Genomic DNA, 14,663 nt, shown 5'->3' on the forward strand with positions numbered 1-14,663 from the left:
ACGACATACTAAAGTATGACTTTTTTGTCAAATTTTGGACAACATACTAACCTATGACTTTTTTGTCATATTATGAACGACATACTATACTATGACTTTTTTGTCAAATTTTTGACGCCATACTATACTATGACTTTTTTGACCGATTTTGGACGACATACTAACCTATGACTTTTTTTTCACATTTTGGACGACATACTAACCTATGACTTTTTTGACAGGTTTTGGACGACATACTAACCTATGACTTTTTTAACAGATTTTGGACGACATACTAACCTATGACTTTTTTGTCACATCCTGGGCGACATACTAACCTATTACTTTTTTTTCTCATTATGAACGACATACTATACTATGAATTTTTTGTCAAATTTTTGACGGCATACTATACTATGACTTTTTTGACCGATTTTGGACGACATACTAACCTATGACTTTTTTGTCACCTTTTGGACGACATACTAACCTATGACTTTTTGTCAGATTTTGAATGACATACTAGCCTATGACTTTTTGTCACATTTTGGACGACATACTAAACTATGACTTTTTTGTCAAATTTTGGACGACATACTAACCTATGACTTTTTTGTCAAATTTTGGACGACATAGTAACCTCTGACTTTTTAGTCAAATTTTGAACGACATACTATACTATGACTTTTTTGTCAAATTTTGGACGACATACTAACCTATGACTTTTTTGTCAAATTTTGGATGCCATACTATACTATGACTTTTCTTACCGATTTTGAACGACATACTAAACTATGACTTTTTTGTAAAATTTTGGACGACATACTAATTTATGACTTTTTTGTCAAATTTTGGACGACATACTAACCTATGACTTTTTTGTCATATTATGAACGACATACTATACTATGACTTTTTTGTCAAATTTTTGACGCCATTCTATACTATGACTTTTTTGTCACATTTTGAATGACATACTAACCTATGACTTTTTGTCACATTTTGGACGACATACTAACCTATGACTTTTTGTCACATTTTGGATGACATACTAAAGTATGACTTTTTTGACCGATTTTGGACAACAAACTAACCTATGACTTTTTGTCACATTTTGGACGACATACTATACTATGACTTTTTTGTCAATTTTTTTACGCCATACTATGACTTTTTTGACCGATTTTGGATGACATACTAAAATATGACTTTTTTGTCAAATTTTGGACGACATACTATACTATGACTTTTTTGTAAAATTTTTGACGCCATACTAACCTATGACTTTTTTGTCACATTTTGGACGACATACTAACCTATGACTTTTTGTCACATTTTGGACGACATACTAAACTATGACTTTTTTGTCAAATTTTGGACGACATACTAACCTATGACTTTTTTGACCTATTTTCGACGACACACTAACCTATGACTTTTTTGACCTATTTTCGACAACATACTAACCTATGACTTTTTTGACCTATTTTCGACAACATACTAACCTATGACTTTTTTGTCAAATTTTGAATGACATACTAACCTATGACTTTTTTGTCACATTTTGGACGACATACTAAAGTACGACTTTTTTGACCTATTTTCGACGACATACTATATACTATGACTTTGTGGTCACATTTTGGACGACATACTAAAGTATCACTTTTTTGTCAAATTTTGAACGACATACTAACCTGTGACTTTTTTGTGCATTAACTTCACCATGAACAGATAATTTGAGTTAGAGCTGAAAACCTTTGGGAGAATTTTATTCTGCTGTGTTTTATTATTTTTTACTGAAGCAGCAGCACTAAATGTACTGTGAAAAAAAAGAAAAGCGTGTTGCCAATTGTCTGTGCACGTTCAATCGAAGGACTTGTCCCTTCACAGTTGAAAGTTATTTCTTTTCTTTTTTCCCACTCCCAGAGAGGGAAAGAGATAATATTTTCTTGTAAATAACAAGAACTGCAGCTGGTATAAATAGGATTCTCAAAGATAGATAAAGTTTCCTGATCTGAAAATAGAGAAGTCCAGTTTGTCCCTACAGGAGGAGACACATCCTTCTTCTCAACCTCTACATGACAAATGGTTTTATTTGTGTTATTGTTTTTTTCACACATTTCAGTGTAGTAGTTTATCATGGAGCTTTCTGCTATGATAGTGTTGGATGGTGTCTGATCCAAACACTGGCATATCTTTAATGTATAAATCTATCTTCATATCTTCAGGCCTACATTTATCATAACAGTACAGGCAGTTACCATCTTCAATCACAGAAATTATTCCTACCGTCACTTCCAAGGGTCGCACTGATTAAAATACATGGCTCCGTCTTCCTGGAACAAACTACAGGATTGTAGAAAAATGAAAAAAATCTCACTGGACACTTTTAAAATATATATAAATGAACAGGAGGCAGAAACATGTGGCTGCAGATGTTTTGCCCTAAATGCACAAAAAAAATTATATCGCATATTTCAAGTAGTTTATGTCTATTTTATTATATTTTGTTTGTGTATGCTGCCATGCTTGAGTGGTTGCAGTTGTAAAAGAGGCTTTTATTCCTGGTTATATAAAGATTATAATAATAATAGTAGTAAAGGTTTGATAACGAAACAAAAAAAGAATAATCGAAAGTGAAAGATGTGTTCAGTCCTGTCACATCTGCGTATTTTTTTGGCAGTACCTTCTGTTTCTGCTTACACAGAACGACAGCCTCTTTTTTCAGGCATAAATCACTGCCACGCTGGCAGGTTTCGACACAGTGATACTGATCGGCTCGTTGTGTTCTCGTGGAGGAGCACAACAAGAGGAGTGATGGAATAATTATTGAGGGAGAGCAATGTTGGCAAAGTGGGGAAAAAAAGGGTGAAACACGGTCCAAGCGTGTATCTGATGTGACACGCTTGCTCTATAAATAGTGGAGACACAGATAAAAATGAATAATGGATGTTTGTTGTTCTTAGTGGGCGTCAGAAAACTCCTCTGCACCTGATTTCACAGACACAGACGCAGCTTTTACTCTTCTGTTTCTCGTCAATGCGATGGAAAAAAAAACCCCTCCTGAAATCAAACTGCTGCAATGTCACACAACAGATTTAAATAAGAAATAAAAAGGAGAAAAGGGAATGAGTGAGTGAGCAACATATTATATTCAACATAGACCAATAGCTATACATTAGAAGGCAAATATAGGGCTAGTTTCAACAGTACCTTTCCACCTTTACATTATACATGTAATTACTATAACAATAAATACTCAGGCTCATTTGGTTCTTGAGAAATACTTCATTGAAAAGGCTTTTTTTTTTTCCTCTGCCGAGAAATTATTTTACATCAGATCTGTAAATCAACACTGAAACATTAAGTCATATTTTTATTACCCCCACGTTACAGGGCACACACAATGTTCAAGTATGCCTGAGAAACTAAATGGAGCAATTCAAAATAAAACAAAGAAAAACTGAAAAAAACAAAACAAATAATAATAAAAAAAACAATTAAGAATAAGAGAGAGAGATAAAATGCATTTAAAAAGTGAACTGGCATTGCATTTCACAAAAATTCATAAGCTCATGATTTTGGAACAATTCACTGTAAAGTGCTAACTGGTTCGAGCTGAGAAAAGCACATGTTCCCTTTGAAAGATTATACACATTACTTTATACATGGAGGTACAGTAAAAGCCAGTCGTCAGGCGAGCGATTACCAACCAGAAGACATGGACCACATTTCATTTATTAGTCCTTTAATAAGATAACTGCTTCCTTAATTTTCCTTGTTAATGGTAACAGCGAGAATCGTGCCACTGGTTGCCAGGACAATGCCAATTACAAATGCTGGTGTTGTCACTGCACAATTTTCCTTCGCTCCATGTAAATTACATGCAATTGACCGACATACAGTATCAAAAAATCTCAAGTCAAGTCCTTCTAAATCCTCTTACGGATAAGGAATCCTTGAACCAAAGGCAAGAAGGGGTGTGAGGAGAGAAGAGCAACAAGCGAGGAGAGCATGGAGATCTTCTCATACTCCTCCTTCTCCGCTTCCTCTCCTCCCCCCCGCCTGGATGTGGTGGGCTGGCCCGACAAAAGCAGGGGTCGTCCAGCTGATGCCTGCCTGCCTTCCTGCAGGTCCTGAGAATCCACGGTTTTCCTTTGTACCTCACGTAAGGAGGCATGTTTTATTCAAAAAAAAGAGAGAAATAAATGAAAAAAAAAATAATTATATGGAGGGGACTGGGTCAATAAATTCTCCCCTACTTGTCCACCTAAAGTGGACGTTCACCCCCTCCCGCCCCAATCCTAACCATAAAAAGGTAAAAACAAGGTGTACTGCAGAATGGCTTTACTCCTCACTGTCTGCGGGGGGAGCTAGAGCCCCTAGGAGCTGAGGTGCGGTTGGTGGTGTTGCGGCTGTTCTGTCGTGTCTGATTCATCTTGGTGGCCGAAGGTTTCCGAGCGTCAGGCTGGCGCCTTCCCTGGGGGCCCCTCCGTTTGCCCCTTTGCCCTGCACGGCTCCTTCCGGCCCCCGCTGGTCACTTGCGTGAGTGCAGTGTGTCCTGGAACTTGGTGCTGGTGTAGCGGACGTGGAATCCTTTCTTGTTGATGGTGTCGTCGGAGCGGAACTTGATCACAATGGAGTCGCCAGCCGAGTAGATCTCCTCTGGAGGCTGTCGGGACAGACGGGAGGGGGGGGGTTAACGACAACAGGTTCATTTGATGCTGTCACTTTCTGCTTCTTTGACTGCACTTCAATTAAAACTTAAAGACTTTTCACATGCTGGAGCCAAAGTCAAAGCAGTGACTATGATGGATGGCTTTTCACTTCAGAGGAGAGTTAGGGGCCATGTGAGGGTCCAGGACCAGGACTTCATTATGGTTCAGACTTTGGCTGCATTTGCACGGACGATAAAATACACTGATGATCACTGCAGTGAGCTCGTTTCTCCAATGAACAAAAACCATATTTTATACACTGACTTGTCTCAAAAACCTGGATTTAACTAAGCTAATCAGTAAGACCGTCCATTGAGTAAATGCTGCAGTGATTAATATGTTTCAACTGGCAACTTATGTAAAGCTAGAGTGCCTAACGCATCTGTTTGGTCTTCATGAACAGAATAATAGAAACAAACGTGATAAAATTTGATCTAAAAATAATAACAATACCCCCATGTGCAGTTGGGCTGACCACTGTGCAGTTTGGAACAGTACACACTGATCTGGCTCATGTTTCAACCACAGGGTGTGTTGGCTTTGGATGCTTAATTATGGAGCTATTTACCCGGCTAGCGTAACATCATACCAGTGCCTCACAGTGTAGCCCTCCAATAAATTCCATGAAGAAGAAGAAGAAAAAAGCAACACTTCCAACCTTTCCTTTTGTCATGAGGTTGTTTATCACAAGAAGAAGACAAGCTTTGTTTGAAAGAAGGAAAAGATTACCAGCACACAAAAGTAATGCTTCTCTGACAATCAGTCAATGCACTGATGAGACGGATCGATTACTTTGCTGCATTTCTCAAGGTTTCACAATGGAAACGGAAACTGTGTGACCACTCATCAGAGCCTGACTGCATGTATACAGCAGCAAAGTCAAGAAGCTTTTTTGTTTTCATTCAAACTCCAAACTGTTTGCAGCCGTCTCACTTTTACAAGCACAATGTTACCGTTGCCTTCATCCATCTTTACATAAAAAAAGTCACTTCCTGTGTGCAGCGTGGCAATGTCAGACCACGACACTAGATCGAAACATTGAGGGAGCCGTGTGGAGCTGAGAGGCTTAATCAGCGTCGTGTGAACTCATCTGACAATAGTTTAAATGTTACGGACATTTGCTTATTAAGTTACGCATTCAAGCTTTAAATTTAACTAATGCAGGGAGCAGCTTCTCATTTATTAAGCAACCATTTCATAGACATATCACGTGGTCTTGGAAAAGATGAAACATGTTAAAAGAAAAGAGTCAACCAAAGAAAGAGGGTTAGGGTTACTTAGGCTACACTAGAGACTTTGGTTACTACAGGGTTCCCACCAAGGTGTGGTAGCCACTTTGACATCAAATTCAAGGACTTTCCAGGACCAATCCCCTTAAATTCAAGGACCAGTGGTGGTGTTGTAACAAACAAGGTAGACATTTAACTCAATATCAACTTAATTTATTTCTTGCACAAAATGCAAGCACCTTCAATGACCCATGTCTTTTTAGGGCGACTTTCTAAAACTCTTAAGGGCCTTTTCCAATTCATAAACTTTCAAGGATGTCCAGGGAGGCGTATAATTTGGTATGCCACCATATTAACAAAACCTGGAGGGTTGATTAACCCCCATCAAAAATGTAAACTATGGATCAAAATCAATGTTGTGTCATTGTCAAAACTAAAGGCAGTCCAACAAAAACCTGACTGTGTGATTTGTCTTTTCCGGCGGGCAATAAACAGTATATTTCTTCGCAGTTTATGTTTCCAGTCAAGCAAATATGAATTTAACTGCCTGGATGGAAAGAAATATGCAGCACTTAACCTGGCTTTTTGTGCGAATTGCTGCCTCACATGAATAACAATTCATAACATCATAGTGAAAAATAATTATTTGGTTGAGGCGCTGCAGCAGCTGCCCTGCAGCTTCAACAATGTCAAAGCAACCCGCGCCTCTGTAAACAACCATAAACAAACCACACTGCTGATTAAAGCTGCCATTCATAACACAAATAACATATTTACAATAGGCCATAAGTCTTGCTTTATTGGGAAATGGGATTTTGAAGACAAAAGTGAAAGCAGCCCGCAAATGCATGTTATTGTCGAGCCAGCGTAATGTTGTCAACTATTAAACTGAGAGAAGCCCTTGGGCTAAATGTGAACCTCCCCGCACTCTAATGAGTTTTCACCCTACTTTGGACTGAATTGTGTCAGTTTATTTCGACCCGTTTTATTAAAGGAAACTTGATTGAGGAGTCATTCCCCAGGGTTCTGAGGGTGTTATGTCCCCTCCAGCGCGTGATTCATAGGAACAAGCATGAGTAAAAGGCCACACAGCTTATTACTGAAGTGTATAAATGAAATCAAGCTGTTCTCTGACCCGAGGAAACTTTTGTGTTTCTATTCCCCGCTGCCCACATTGTCCCCGACTCCGGCTGCAGCCACAGCATTGGCTTATTAATTTGCATCTACAACTCAATGCCAGAGATGATAATAAGCTATCGGCACCGAGGGAGTGACGGCTTGTGTCGGACTGCAACTGCCTCCCACAGCATCACATTAACTTTAACAAAGCGATTAAAGTGTGGACTGGAATCAAAAGCCCCAGGGTAGTTCAAAGTCAAAACTACTGATGAAGGTTACTCAACAGCAGCGCTAATTCCACAACAATGGCCTCAGCTTTCCTGCTGTTATACTGTAAAACAGACCAAAAACTGGCCAGTTGGAGCGATTATTATTCTTAACGGGACTTAATAAGTAAAATCAAAGATGGATAAACCCAAATAGCAACAAAAATTTAGATAGACATTGCTTAGTGACCCAAATATGCACTGGTAACCCCCCCCCCCCCCAAAAAAATGATTTAATTCTAGCTTTTAGCAGTTTCCTTCACAAGTGGAAATGTGTTTAGTTGGCATTTAATGGTTTGGTTTAGGCGCAAGACTGAGTTGAACGGGCTAATTCGTCCTCATTTTTGATAGCAATGGATGGTTGTAGCTACTGACATAAAGTTAGCATTGACTATGCTGAGCACACCCTCTGTGTCAGGAGCTAGCTTAAGACAGGAACACAGTGGGACATCAGGAGAATCCGATTTTAGTCACTTACAAAAAGACTTGCTTTATAAAAACTACACATCCATAGCTAACGGTTATGCTAATAAATGGAAGGTGCATTGCAATGCTAATGACGCCCTTTCATCTTCCAGTTAGCATAGCTGTCTCTAGCGCGAGTTTTTTTAAGCTTTCTCTTCAAAACCTGGGACAGGACTTAACATTTCTGTTCTGTTGTTGTGTTTTTGTTGTATTCTTCTTCCTTTTACTCGTTTCCAGCGTGTTTGTGACACACAACATTGCTAATGAGAATCATGCTAATTGCCTTTTTTAGCAGTATTACATGGGTTAAAAAATCCTGGGTAAACCTACTACATCTAGTGCGAAAGAGGCAACAATAGCTGTGTGTGAACACGTTCTTACCCCTGAGCCACAATAGCGCCCCAGCCGTGGAGACTTGGTGTCATCTCCATCAAAGAGCTCCATGTAGTCGTAGCCACAGTCCGCCTCCTCCTCGATCTCAAAGGTCTGGAAGATGAGCTCCACACCGTAGCCCTTCTCCGCAGAAATCACCCACTCACAGTCAGAAGCTCCGGGGTAGTTATTGTCCCCAAACTGGGCATGGGAGAACAAGTCCTTGGTTTTGACTTCAGCCTTTAGATGACCTCCACACTCTGCAGAGAGAAAAGTCGAGTTGGGTATTTTGTTAATAAGAAGTAGTGCTTGTAACATGCTGCAGCTCATTTGTTTTGTTTTACATCGGAACACAAAGGATTTTCCGCACACTCTGTTATTACTATGAGTCATAATCATTCTCAGACTGGGTGGTTAATCTTCTATGTAGTACATCCAAGAAAACTTTTTAAGAACATAACATGTATGCCCTGATGAAGACTATCGAGTCTAAAATGCACTGTTCCAGTGTGTAAGAATTAGTGACATCTAATGGTGAGACTGCAGATTGCAACAAACTGATGTAAATTTCCTCTGCCGTTTCCTGTTTCCTCCTTCAAATATACTACCCTTAAGTATATAAGGGTAGTATATTTTTTGCTGGTTTTCTAATGGTGGTCAGCCATTATAAAACTTACACACTGACCTTTAAAGATAAGATAATTTATCATAAGGAATTTTTGTGCTAAAATACTTCATTCATTCACACATTTTTCAAAAACTTGGCGAAGTTTGACACTGGGATTGACTGATCTCAAATTGACTTGATTTGCTCTTCAGAAGAAATAGAACCTGACGTACTGTTAAGACATCATCTGTCCGTACCTGCAGTGTGCGAGGCCTCAAAGCCTTTCTTCTGCACAGAGTTGTCAGAGAAAAAGCGAATGAACAGCTTGTTGCTGTTGGATACAATGGGCTGGGGCTTCTTTGTGCCACAGAAGCGACCGAGACTTGGCGCTTTTCCATCACGGCCGTCATAAATCTCTATGTGATCGTAAGTACACTCCAAGTGGGCTTCCAGATCAATCTCATTGAAGGCCTGTGACAACAAAATAACAGTGTTTATACAATTATTATTGATAAGATAGGTTTCAGGTAATACACTTGTTTCTTAGGTTTTCTACTCCTTTTTGATACAGAACATTGGAGTTCTTCTGTTGTAGTCTAGTTTAGAAATGCTTAATATTTCCTTATGTTGTTTATTATTCTTACCTTCATTTATACTTTCTTCAAATTCATTAATTCATCTTGAAAGTAAGCACACATGCCCACCAGATTTTAGCGGGAAATAAATTATATCTTAGAAACAGAGGCATGCAAGACATTTTAATATCATTATTTGGCTACCACACATCATTGTTGGTCGTGCCATAACTGTGTTTCTGAATTCTGCACAGGAAACACAGATGTCCCTAAATGGACGTAGCAATTCATTCACACAAATAAGCAACACACAAATAAATTCATGACTGACAAGTAAAATTACACAGAGAGCATGAGGAAGTGGGAACGTACGATTTTAATGCGGTGGCCTGGAGTGGTGGTGAGAGCCCAGGTGCACGCTTTCTTACTGGGGTATTTATCCGGCCAATTGGGGCTGGTGATGATACCACTCACACTGTTCACAGTGTGATCACAGCCAGCTGCAAAAAGACATCACCGTGTCAACACAAACCTCTGTGCCATCCAAACCGAACAGGCACACGTTTGCACTGCAGTCAGCAACAGTTTTTAAACAGATAAATGAAGGACAGGGATTAGAAAAAAATCCCCATATTGAGGTGAAATACCTTCTTTACAGTCGTGTTTATTCTCGTGCAGCACAAAGCCACTCCTGCACTGACAGCTGTAGCTCCCAAAGGTGTTGACACACTCGTGCTGACAGCCACCGTTCTCCTTGGAGCACTCATCTTTATCTGAGGAAGCACAGACGACACAACCTTGCTCACTTTTTCCTTTAAAATCTGAGCGACAGTGGTGACAAACCGGCAAATGGATGGCATTATTAGTGCACTCTTCTGGTCTTTAATGTCCAGTGAGTCACAATTGGATGGTTTTATTGTCAAAAAATGACAACTATAAGTATGTTTTTATTAGGTACAATCGCTTTCAAATAAAAATAATTTGGTTTTGTAGCTTTGGAGTAAAACTTTTTTGTACTAAAGGTAAGAGTCTTGCATAAATGACATCCATTATCTTGCACTGCCATGTTACTACAGCAGCCTGAACAAACAAAACCAGTCCAAGTGTGTCCAAAAGTGATTAAAACAGTAGCAACTAGACTTGTAACTTTCTTGAATCTACAGTTTACAGACCCAAAGTTCAACAAACTAACAAAATAATGCTGTAGCTTATCCATAAAGGAAACCAGATTTGTTCTACTGCTATTTGAGTCGCTATATTATAACAAAAACATGTACTTTATTGGATAAGAATAACTACCAACTACTTTAAAATAGCTGAATATCTTCAAATTAATAGCATGTTACTTGATATTGTTCTGAATTTGATGTTTGGAGTGGCACTCACCTGAGAAGAACTGTGCTTTGAAGCCCTTTTTGGACACTGTGTTGTCAGACTTAAACTCAATTCTCATGTTGTTGTACTGTGAGGTAATAGCTTCCGGCTTCTCTGCGCCGCAGAACTTTCCATGTAGCCTTGAATCCGCTGAAAGCCCGCTTCGCACTTCCACGTAATCATACTTACAAACCTGAGTGGAGAAACAGAGCATGTGATGAGACTGGGACCTTTCATTTTTAGTTTTGAACATGATCCATTAAGAATAGAAGCTTTATTTGCTTTGAAAGTGGAGAGTTGTTGTGCAATGACAGAGAGAGGACACAGAACAAACCCACCCCGTGCCGATTCAAAATAACCCCAGTGCTCACGTCATTGCCCTCAGTCTCAAAGACGTCAAAGAGCAGAGTGATGCGGTACTGCGTGGGGGCAACCAGCTGCCAGATGCAGTTCTTGTTCGGAGGATACTCTCTGGGCCAACCTGGACTCGTGATTGAGCCGTTCAGCTTTGTGATGAAGCCTCCGCATGCAGCTGTGCAGAAAAAAAAACAACACGGGAAGAGAGACAAGAACAAACAGTTAGCTTAATACGGATGCACATGTGCTGACAGGAAATAATAAACTACATCACCACGTGTCTCCACTGGGACACGTTCCAGACAATGTGTTGCGAACCATACGGGTAAAATGAATGCTCTCTGAAATCCTTTCTGTGTCCTGAATTAACCCGATTACTGCCTGACCTGACCTAAAGGACTGAGGTAAACTTTGCATCAGTTACATAAAAAACTGTTGACAACAACCGGAGGAGAACATTTCCCTCACCCTGCTATTGTAGCTCAAATTAATGCGCAGTCTTTATTACTACACCTACAAATGTTAGCATTCAACATTAAATAACATTAAACTCACTGGTTTATTATTTAATTTGTTAACATTAAATGTTAACTAATTATATAAATACATAAAACAAAAAGTTATATGAATATTTTAAAAAAGTTTTTCCCAAACATGCATGTTGTGGTTAATTTGTTAGTTAACAGTTAGCATTTAGCATGTTAAATGCTAACAGCTAGCATTTTAGTAAGTATGCTAACTACTGCTTAGCATTAAGGGTGTTGATTGTAGTTAGCATCATGTTGTTTTAATGTTTAATGTTAAAGTAGGCATGCGTTGTATGCTAACTACTGGTTACCATTCTGTACACAGTATATTGTTGTAATGTTTTTAGTTAGTGAGTTAATTAGTTAGTATGCCAACTACTTTTGTAGCTTTAAGTATGTTGATTGTAGTTAGCCTGATGTAGTTTTAATGTTTTTGTTTTTGTATTGTTTTTTAAGCAGGTATGTAGTTAGTTAGTGTGCTAGCAAACAATTGGCTTTACAGATGCGGACTGTGGTTAGCATCTGCACACAGCACATAGTTTTAATGCACAGTATTTTTTACTTTCTTTAAAGTGTATTTTTGTATAATGTCACATTCCATTAACACCTCGGAAGTCGGAAGTGGGAGCTGGGAGTGACTTCACATCCACAGAGAATTTGGAAATGAAACATGGAGGATACCTAATCAAATCCTGATCCCGGTGTACGTGAGATTACTCTTGAGTTGGAAATCCAAGTGACCTCAGACATTCTGAATTCTGACTAAAAGCAGATAATCCTGCAATCCAAGTACTATAACTCTCTTTAATACCGTTTATGCAACGTTTAATCTCTGAAATATATAACTTCTTTGAATATTGAATCTATTTTATCCGTTTAAAACCTAATAATAACTGCAAATTAATTATGGCTACATACTGTATGGTGTATACACAGATCACACTTATAAAACTCATCAGTGAATGTCTGTGGTCTGTTGAATGTGAATACATGTGGTTCATTCTGAATCATCTAAAATGCAATTTTAAAGTCATTTAATAGGCTCATTTACCCTCAATTTTTATGGCTCGGAATGAACAAATCAGCTGCAACATAAAAAAAAAAAAAACAGGTACAGATTTTAATTTTGTGGCTGATGGAAGATAGAACAGTGCTTATATTGATCAGTCCAGTTAAATAACTCAATAAAGTAAAGAAAGAAATACATACAGCATATATACTGTATATAAGCTGCAAACACTTTGTAATCAAACTGTCTTTTCAACTTTATGTGAGGTTGCATTATTTCTTTTGAACATTATTTTCTTTAATTGGTATACTTTCAACAAAAACTCAATATATCTACGGTATAAGGTGAATACTGGTGGATTTCCTCTGGGGAGGGCGAACAGTGGTCAACACGTTTTTGCGCAGCTTATACAAACATAGTAAGTTCATAAACAACAACATGTAATTCAAGATAAATATAATAGTTGAATTGTTGTGACTCTTTAAATCTTTAAATGACAGCACATTCAGCACATGCATCATTGTTTGCATCCTCTCTGGCTTTCTGGAATTACTGTACTTATTGCGCTTGGGTGGCTAAATGTGTTTAGTCCTCGAGGATGTAAATTGCATGGTGAGCAGGGCTGGTAATTCTTTGTCCCTGTACTTACCCTCACAGCTGCGCTTGTCAGCAGCCAGCTCATAGCCTGGGTCACAGGCACACTTGTAGCTGCCTAGTGTGTTGACACAGCGTTGCTCACAGCGACCGTTGTCCGGTTTGGAGCACTCATCCATCTCTGAAAACACAAAGATACATTGGGACCCTTTTAGTTGGCCCCCCTGGCCTGACAGCTTACAAGAAAAACCCTCAATAACAACAGCAGAGGCAGGCAAAGAGGCTGCCAAAGAGCCTGAATGTGCATGTACAAGGTAAGTATTGGAAAGAGAAAATTGAAAAAAGATAAAAGATAATGACACACATGAGAGATTTAACCGGGAACGTTTGTTCCCTCCTAAAAATTTACAACCCTTGACCCCTCACCTTTAAAGAAGTTGGCAGCAAAGCCGGCCTTGTTGACCGAGCCATCTGAGACAAATTTCATCCACAGGTGGTTGGAGCTGGTTTTAATGTCATCTGGTTTGTCGTAGCCACAGAAGCGGCCCAGCAGTGGGCTGCTTTCCGAGTTCCCATCACGCACCTCCAGATAATCATAGGCACAACTGTCATGTCGCTCAATCTGAAGAAGAAGAAAAGTAGAGGTATCTTTTAGTTTGAGGTAGAAAAACAAGCCATAAAATTAGCAAAAACTTTGAAACTTTTAAAAATAAACAAATGGATCAATATATTCTTAGTTCGAGGTTGGCCTCTTTGGGCAAACCAGAAGACTATGTCCCCCTTTATATACCGTCTACAGTGGTGGTTGGTGTATAACCGAAAACACAAAGACAAATCCACGAAACAGAAGTGAATTGTATTGCATAAAAACTGGTCATTCAGTTTGACGGGGAAAAAACGTCTAGCCCCTAACACTCTCTCAGTCAGGTCAGATTTTAAGATGACGGATACAGCAAACAACATCAACATAACCAACAACAAGAATCACCCAAGGTTTTAGCTTTGAATAAATAAAGAACAATGGATTTTAATGTCTTACCTCAAAGGACTGGAAGGTGAGGCCCACGTGGTAGCCCTGAGCTACAGAGATCTTCCACACGCACACTTTGTTCGGCCTGTAGTCATCGGGGTAGTTGGGGGACTGGATCTGGCCATTGTCCTTCTTCACCTCCCCACCACAGATGGCTGCATGTGACAGTAAAAACAATAAAACACCACTGAGCTCCCTTGATAGCAATTTCATCAGCAATTAATTACAGGGGGGGAAAAAACCCTACTTGCTCTGATTTACGCAATGTGGATAAACTGTGATGACTCCTCCACCAGCTCTCTCTATCTCTCCCACACACACACACACACACACACACACGCAGGTTTGCTCAGCTATTCTTCTCAGGACATTGCATTGACTTGCATTCAGCGTTATACCTAACCCTAAAACCAGGTCTTAGGCATGATAAAAGCCTTTA

The 14,663-nt window shown here is 39.2% G+C and overlaps 1 protein-coding gene across 2 annotated transcripts in view; it reads right to left on the reverse strand.

Moving 5' to 3' along the window:
- Nucleotides 1-3,111: 3,111 nt before the first annotated feature.
- Nucleotides 3,112-14,663, reverse strand: part of bmp1a (bone morphogenetic protein 1a) — a 51,315-nt gene continuing 39,763 nt past the window's right edge. Inside the window, exons 11-20 of one of the 2 annotated variants that reach the window (XM_058636428.1) lie at nucleotides 14,234-14,379; nucleotides 13,621-13,816; nucleotides 13,250-13,375; nucleotides 11,046-11,239; nucleotides 10,720-10,900; nucleotides 9,981-10,106; nucleotides 9,706-9,833; nucleotides 9,016-9,229; nucleotides 8,161-8,411; nucleotides 3,112-4,654 (exon numbers count right to left, since the gene is read on the reverse strand). In XM_058636428.1, the coding sequence (XP_058492411.1) occupies nucleotides 4,520-4,654; nucleotides 8,161-8,411; nucleotides 9,016-9,229; nucleotides 9,706-9,833; nucleotides 9,981-10,106; nucleotides 10,720-10,900; nucleotides 11,046-11,239; nucleotides 13,250-13,375; nucleotides 13,621-13,816; nucleotides 14,234-14,379 (1,697 nt within the window). In that variant the 3' untranslated portion in view covers nucleotides 3,112-4,519. The remainder of the gene's footprint in view (nucleotides 4,655-8,160; nucleotides 8,412-9,015; nucleotides 9,230-9,705; nucleotides 9,834-9,980; nucleotides 10,107-10,719; nucleotides 10,901-11,045; nucleotides 11,240-13,249; nucleotides 13,376-13,620; nucleotides 13,817-14,233; nucleotides 14,380-14,663) is intronic. The other variant, XM_058636429.1, reaches the window with a different exon arrangement.

The sequence above is a fragment of the Solea solea genome, chromosome 8 (assembly GCF_958295425.1).
Source record: "Solea solea chromosome 8, fSolSol10.1, whole genome shotgun sequence".
NCBI classification, from domain to species: domain Eukaryota; kingdom Metazoa; phylum Chordata; class Actinopteri; order Pleuronectiformes; family Soleidae; genus Solea; species Solea solea.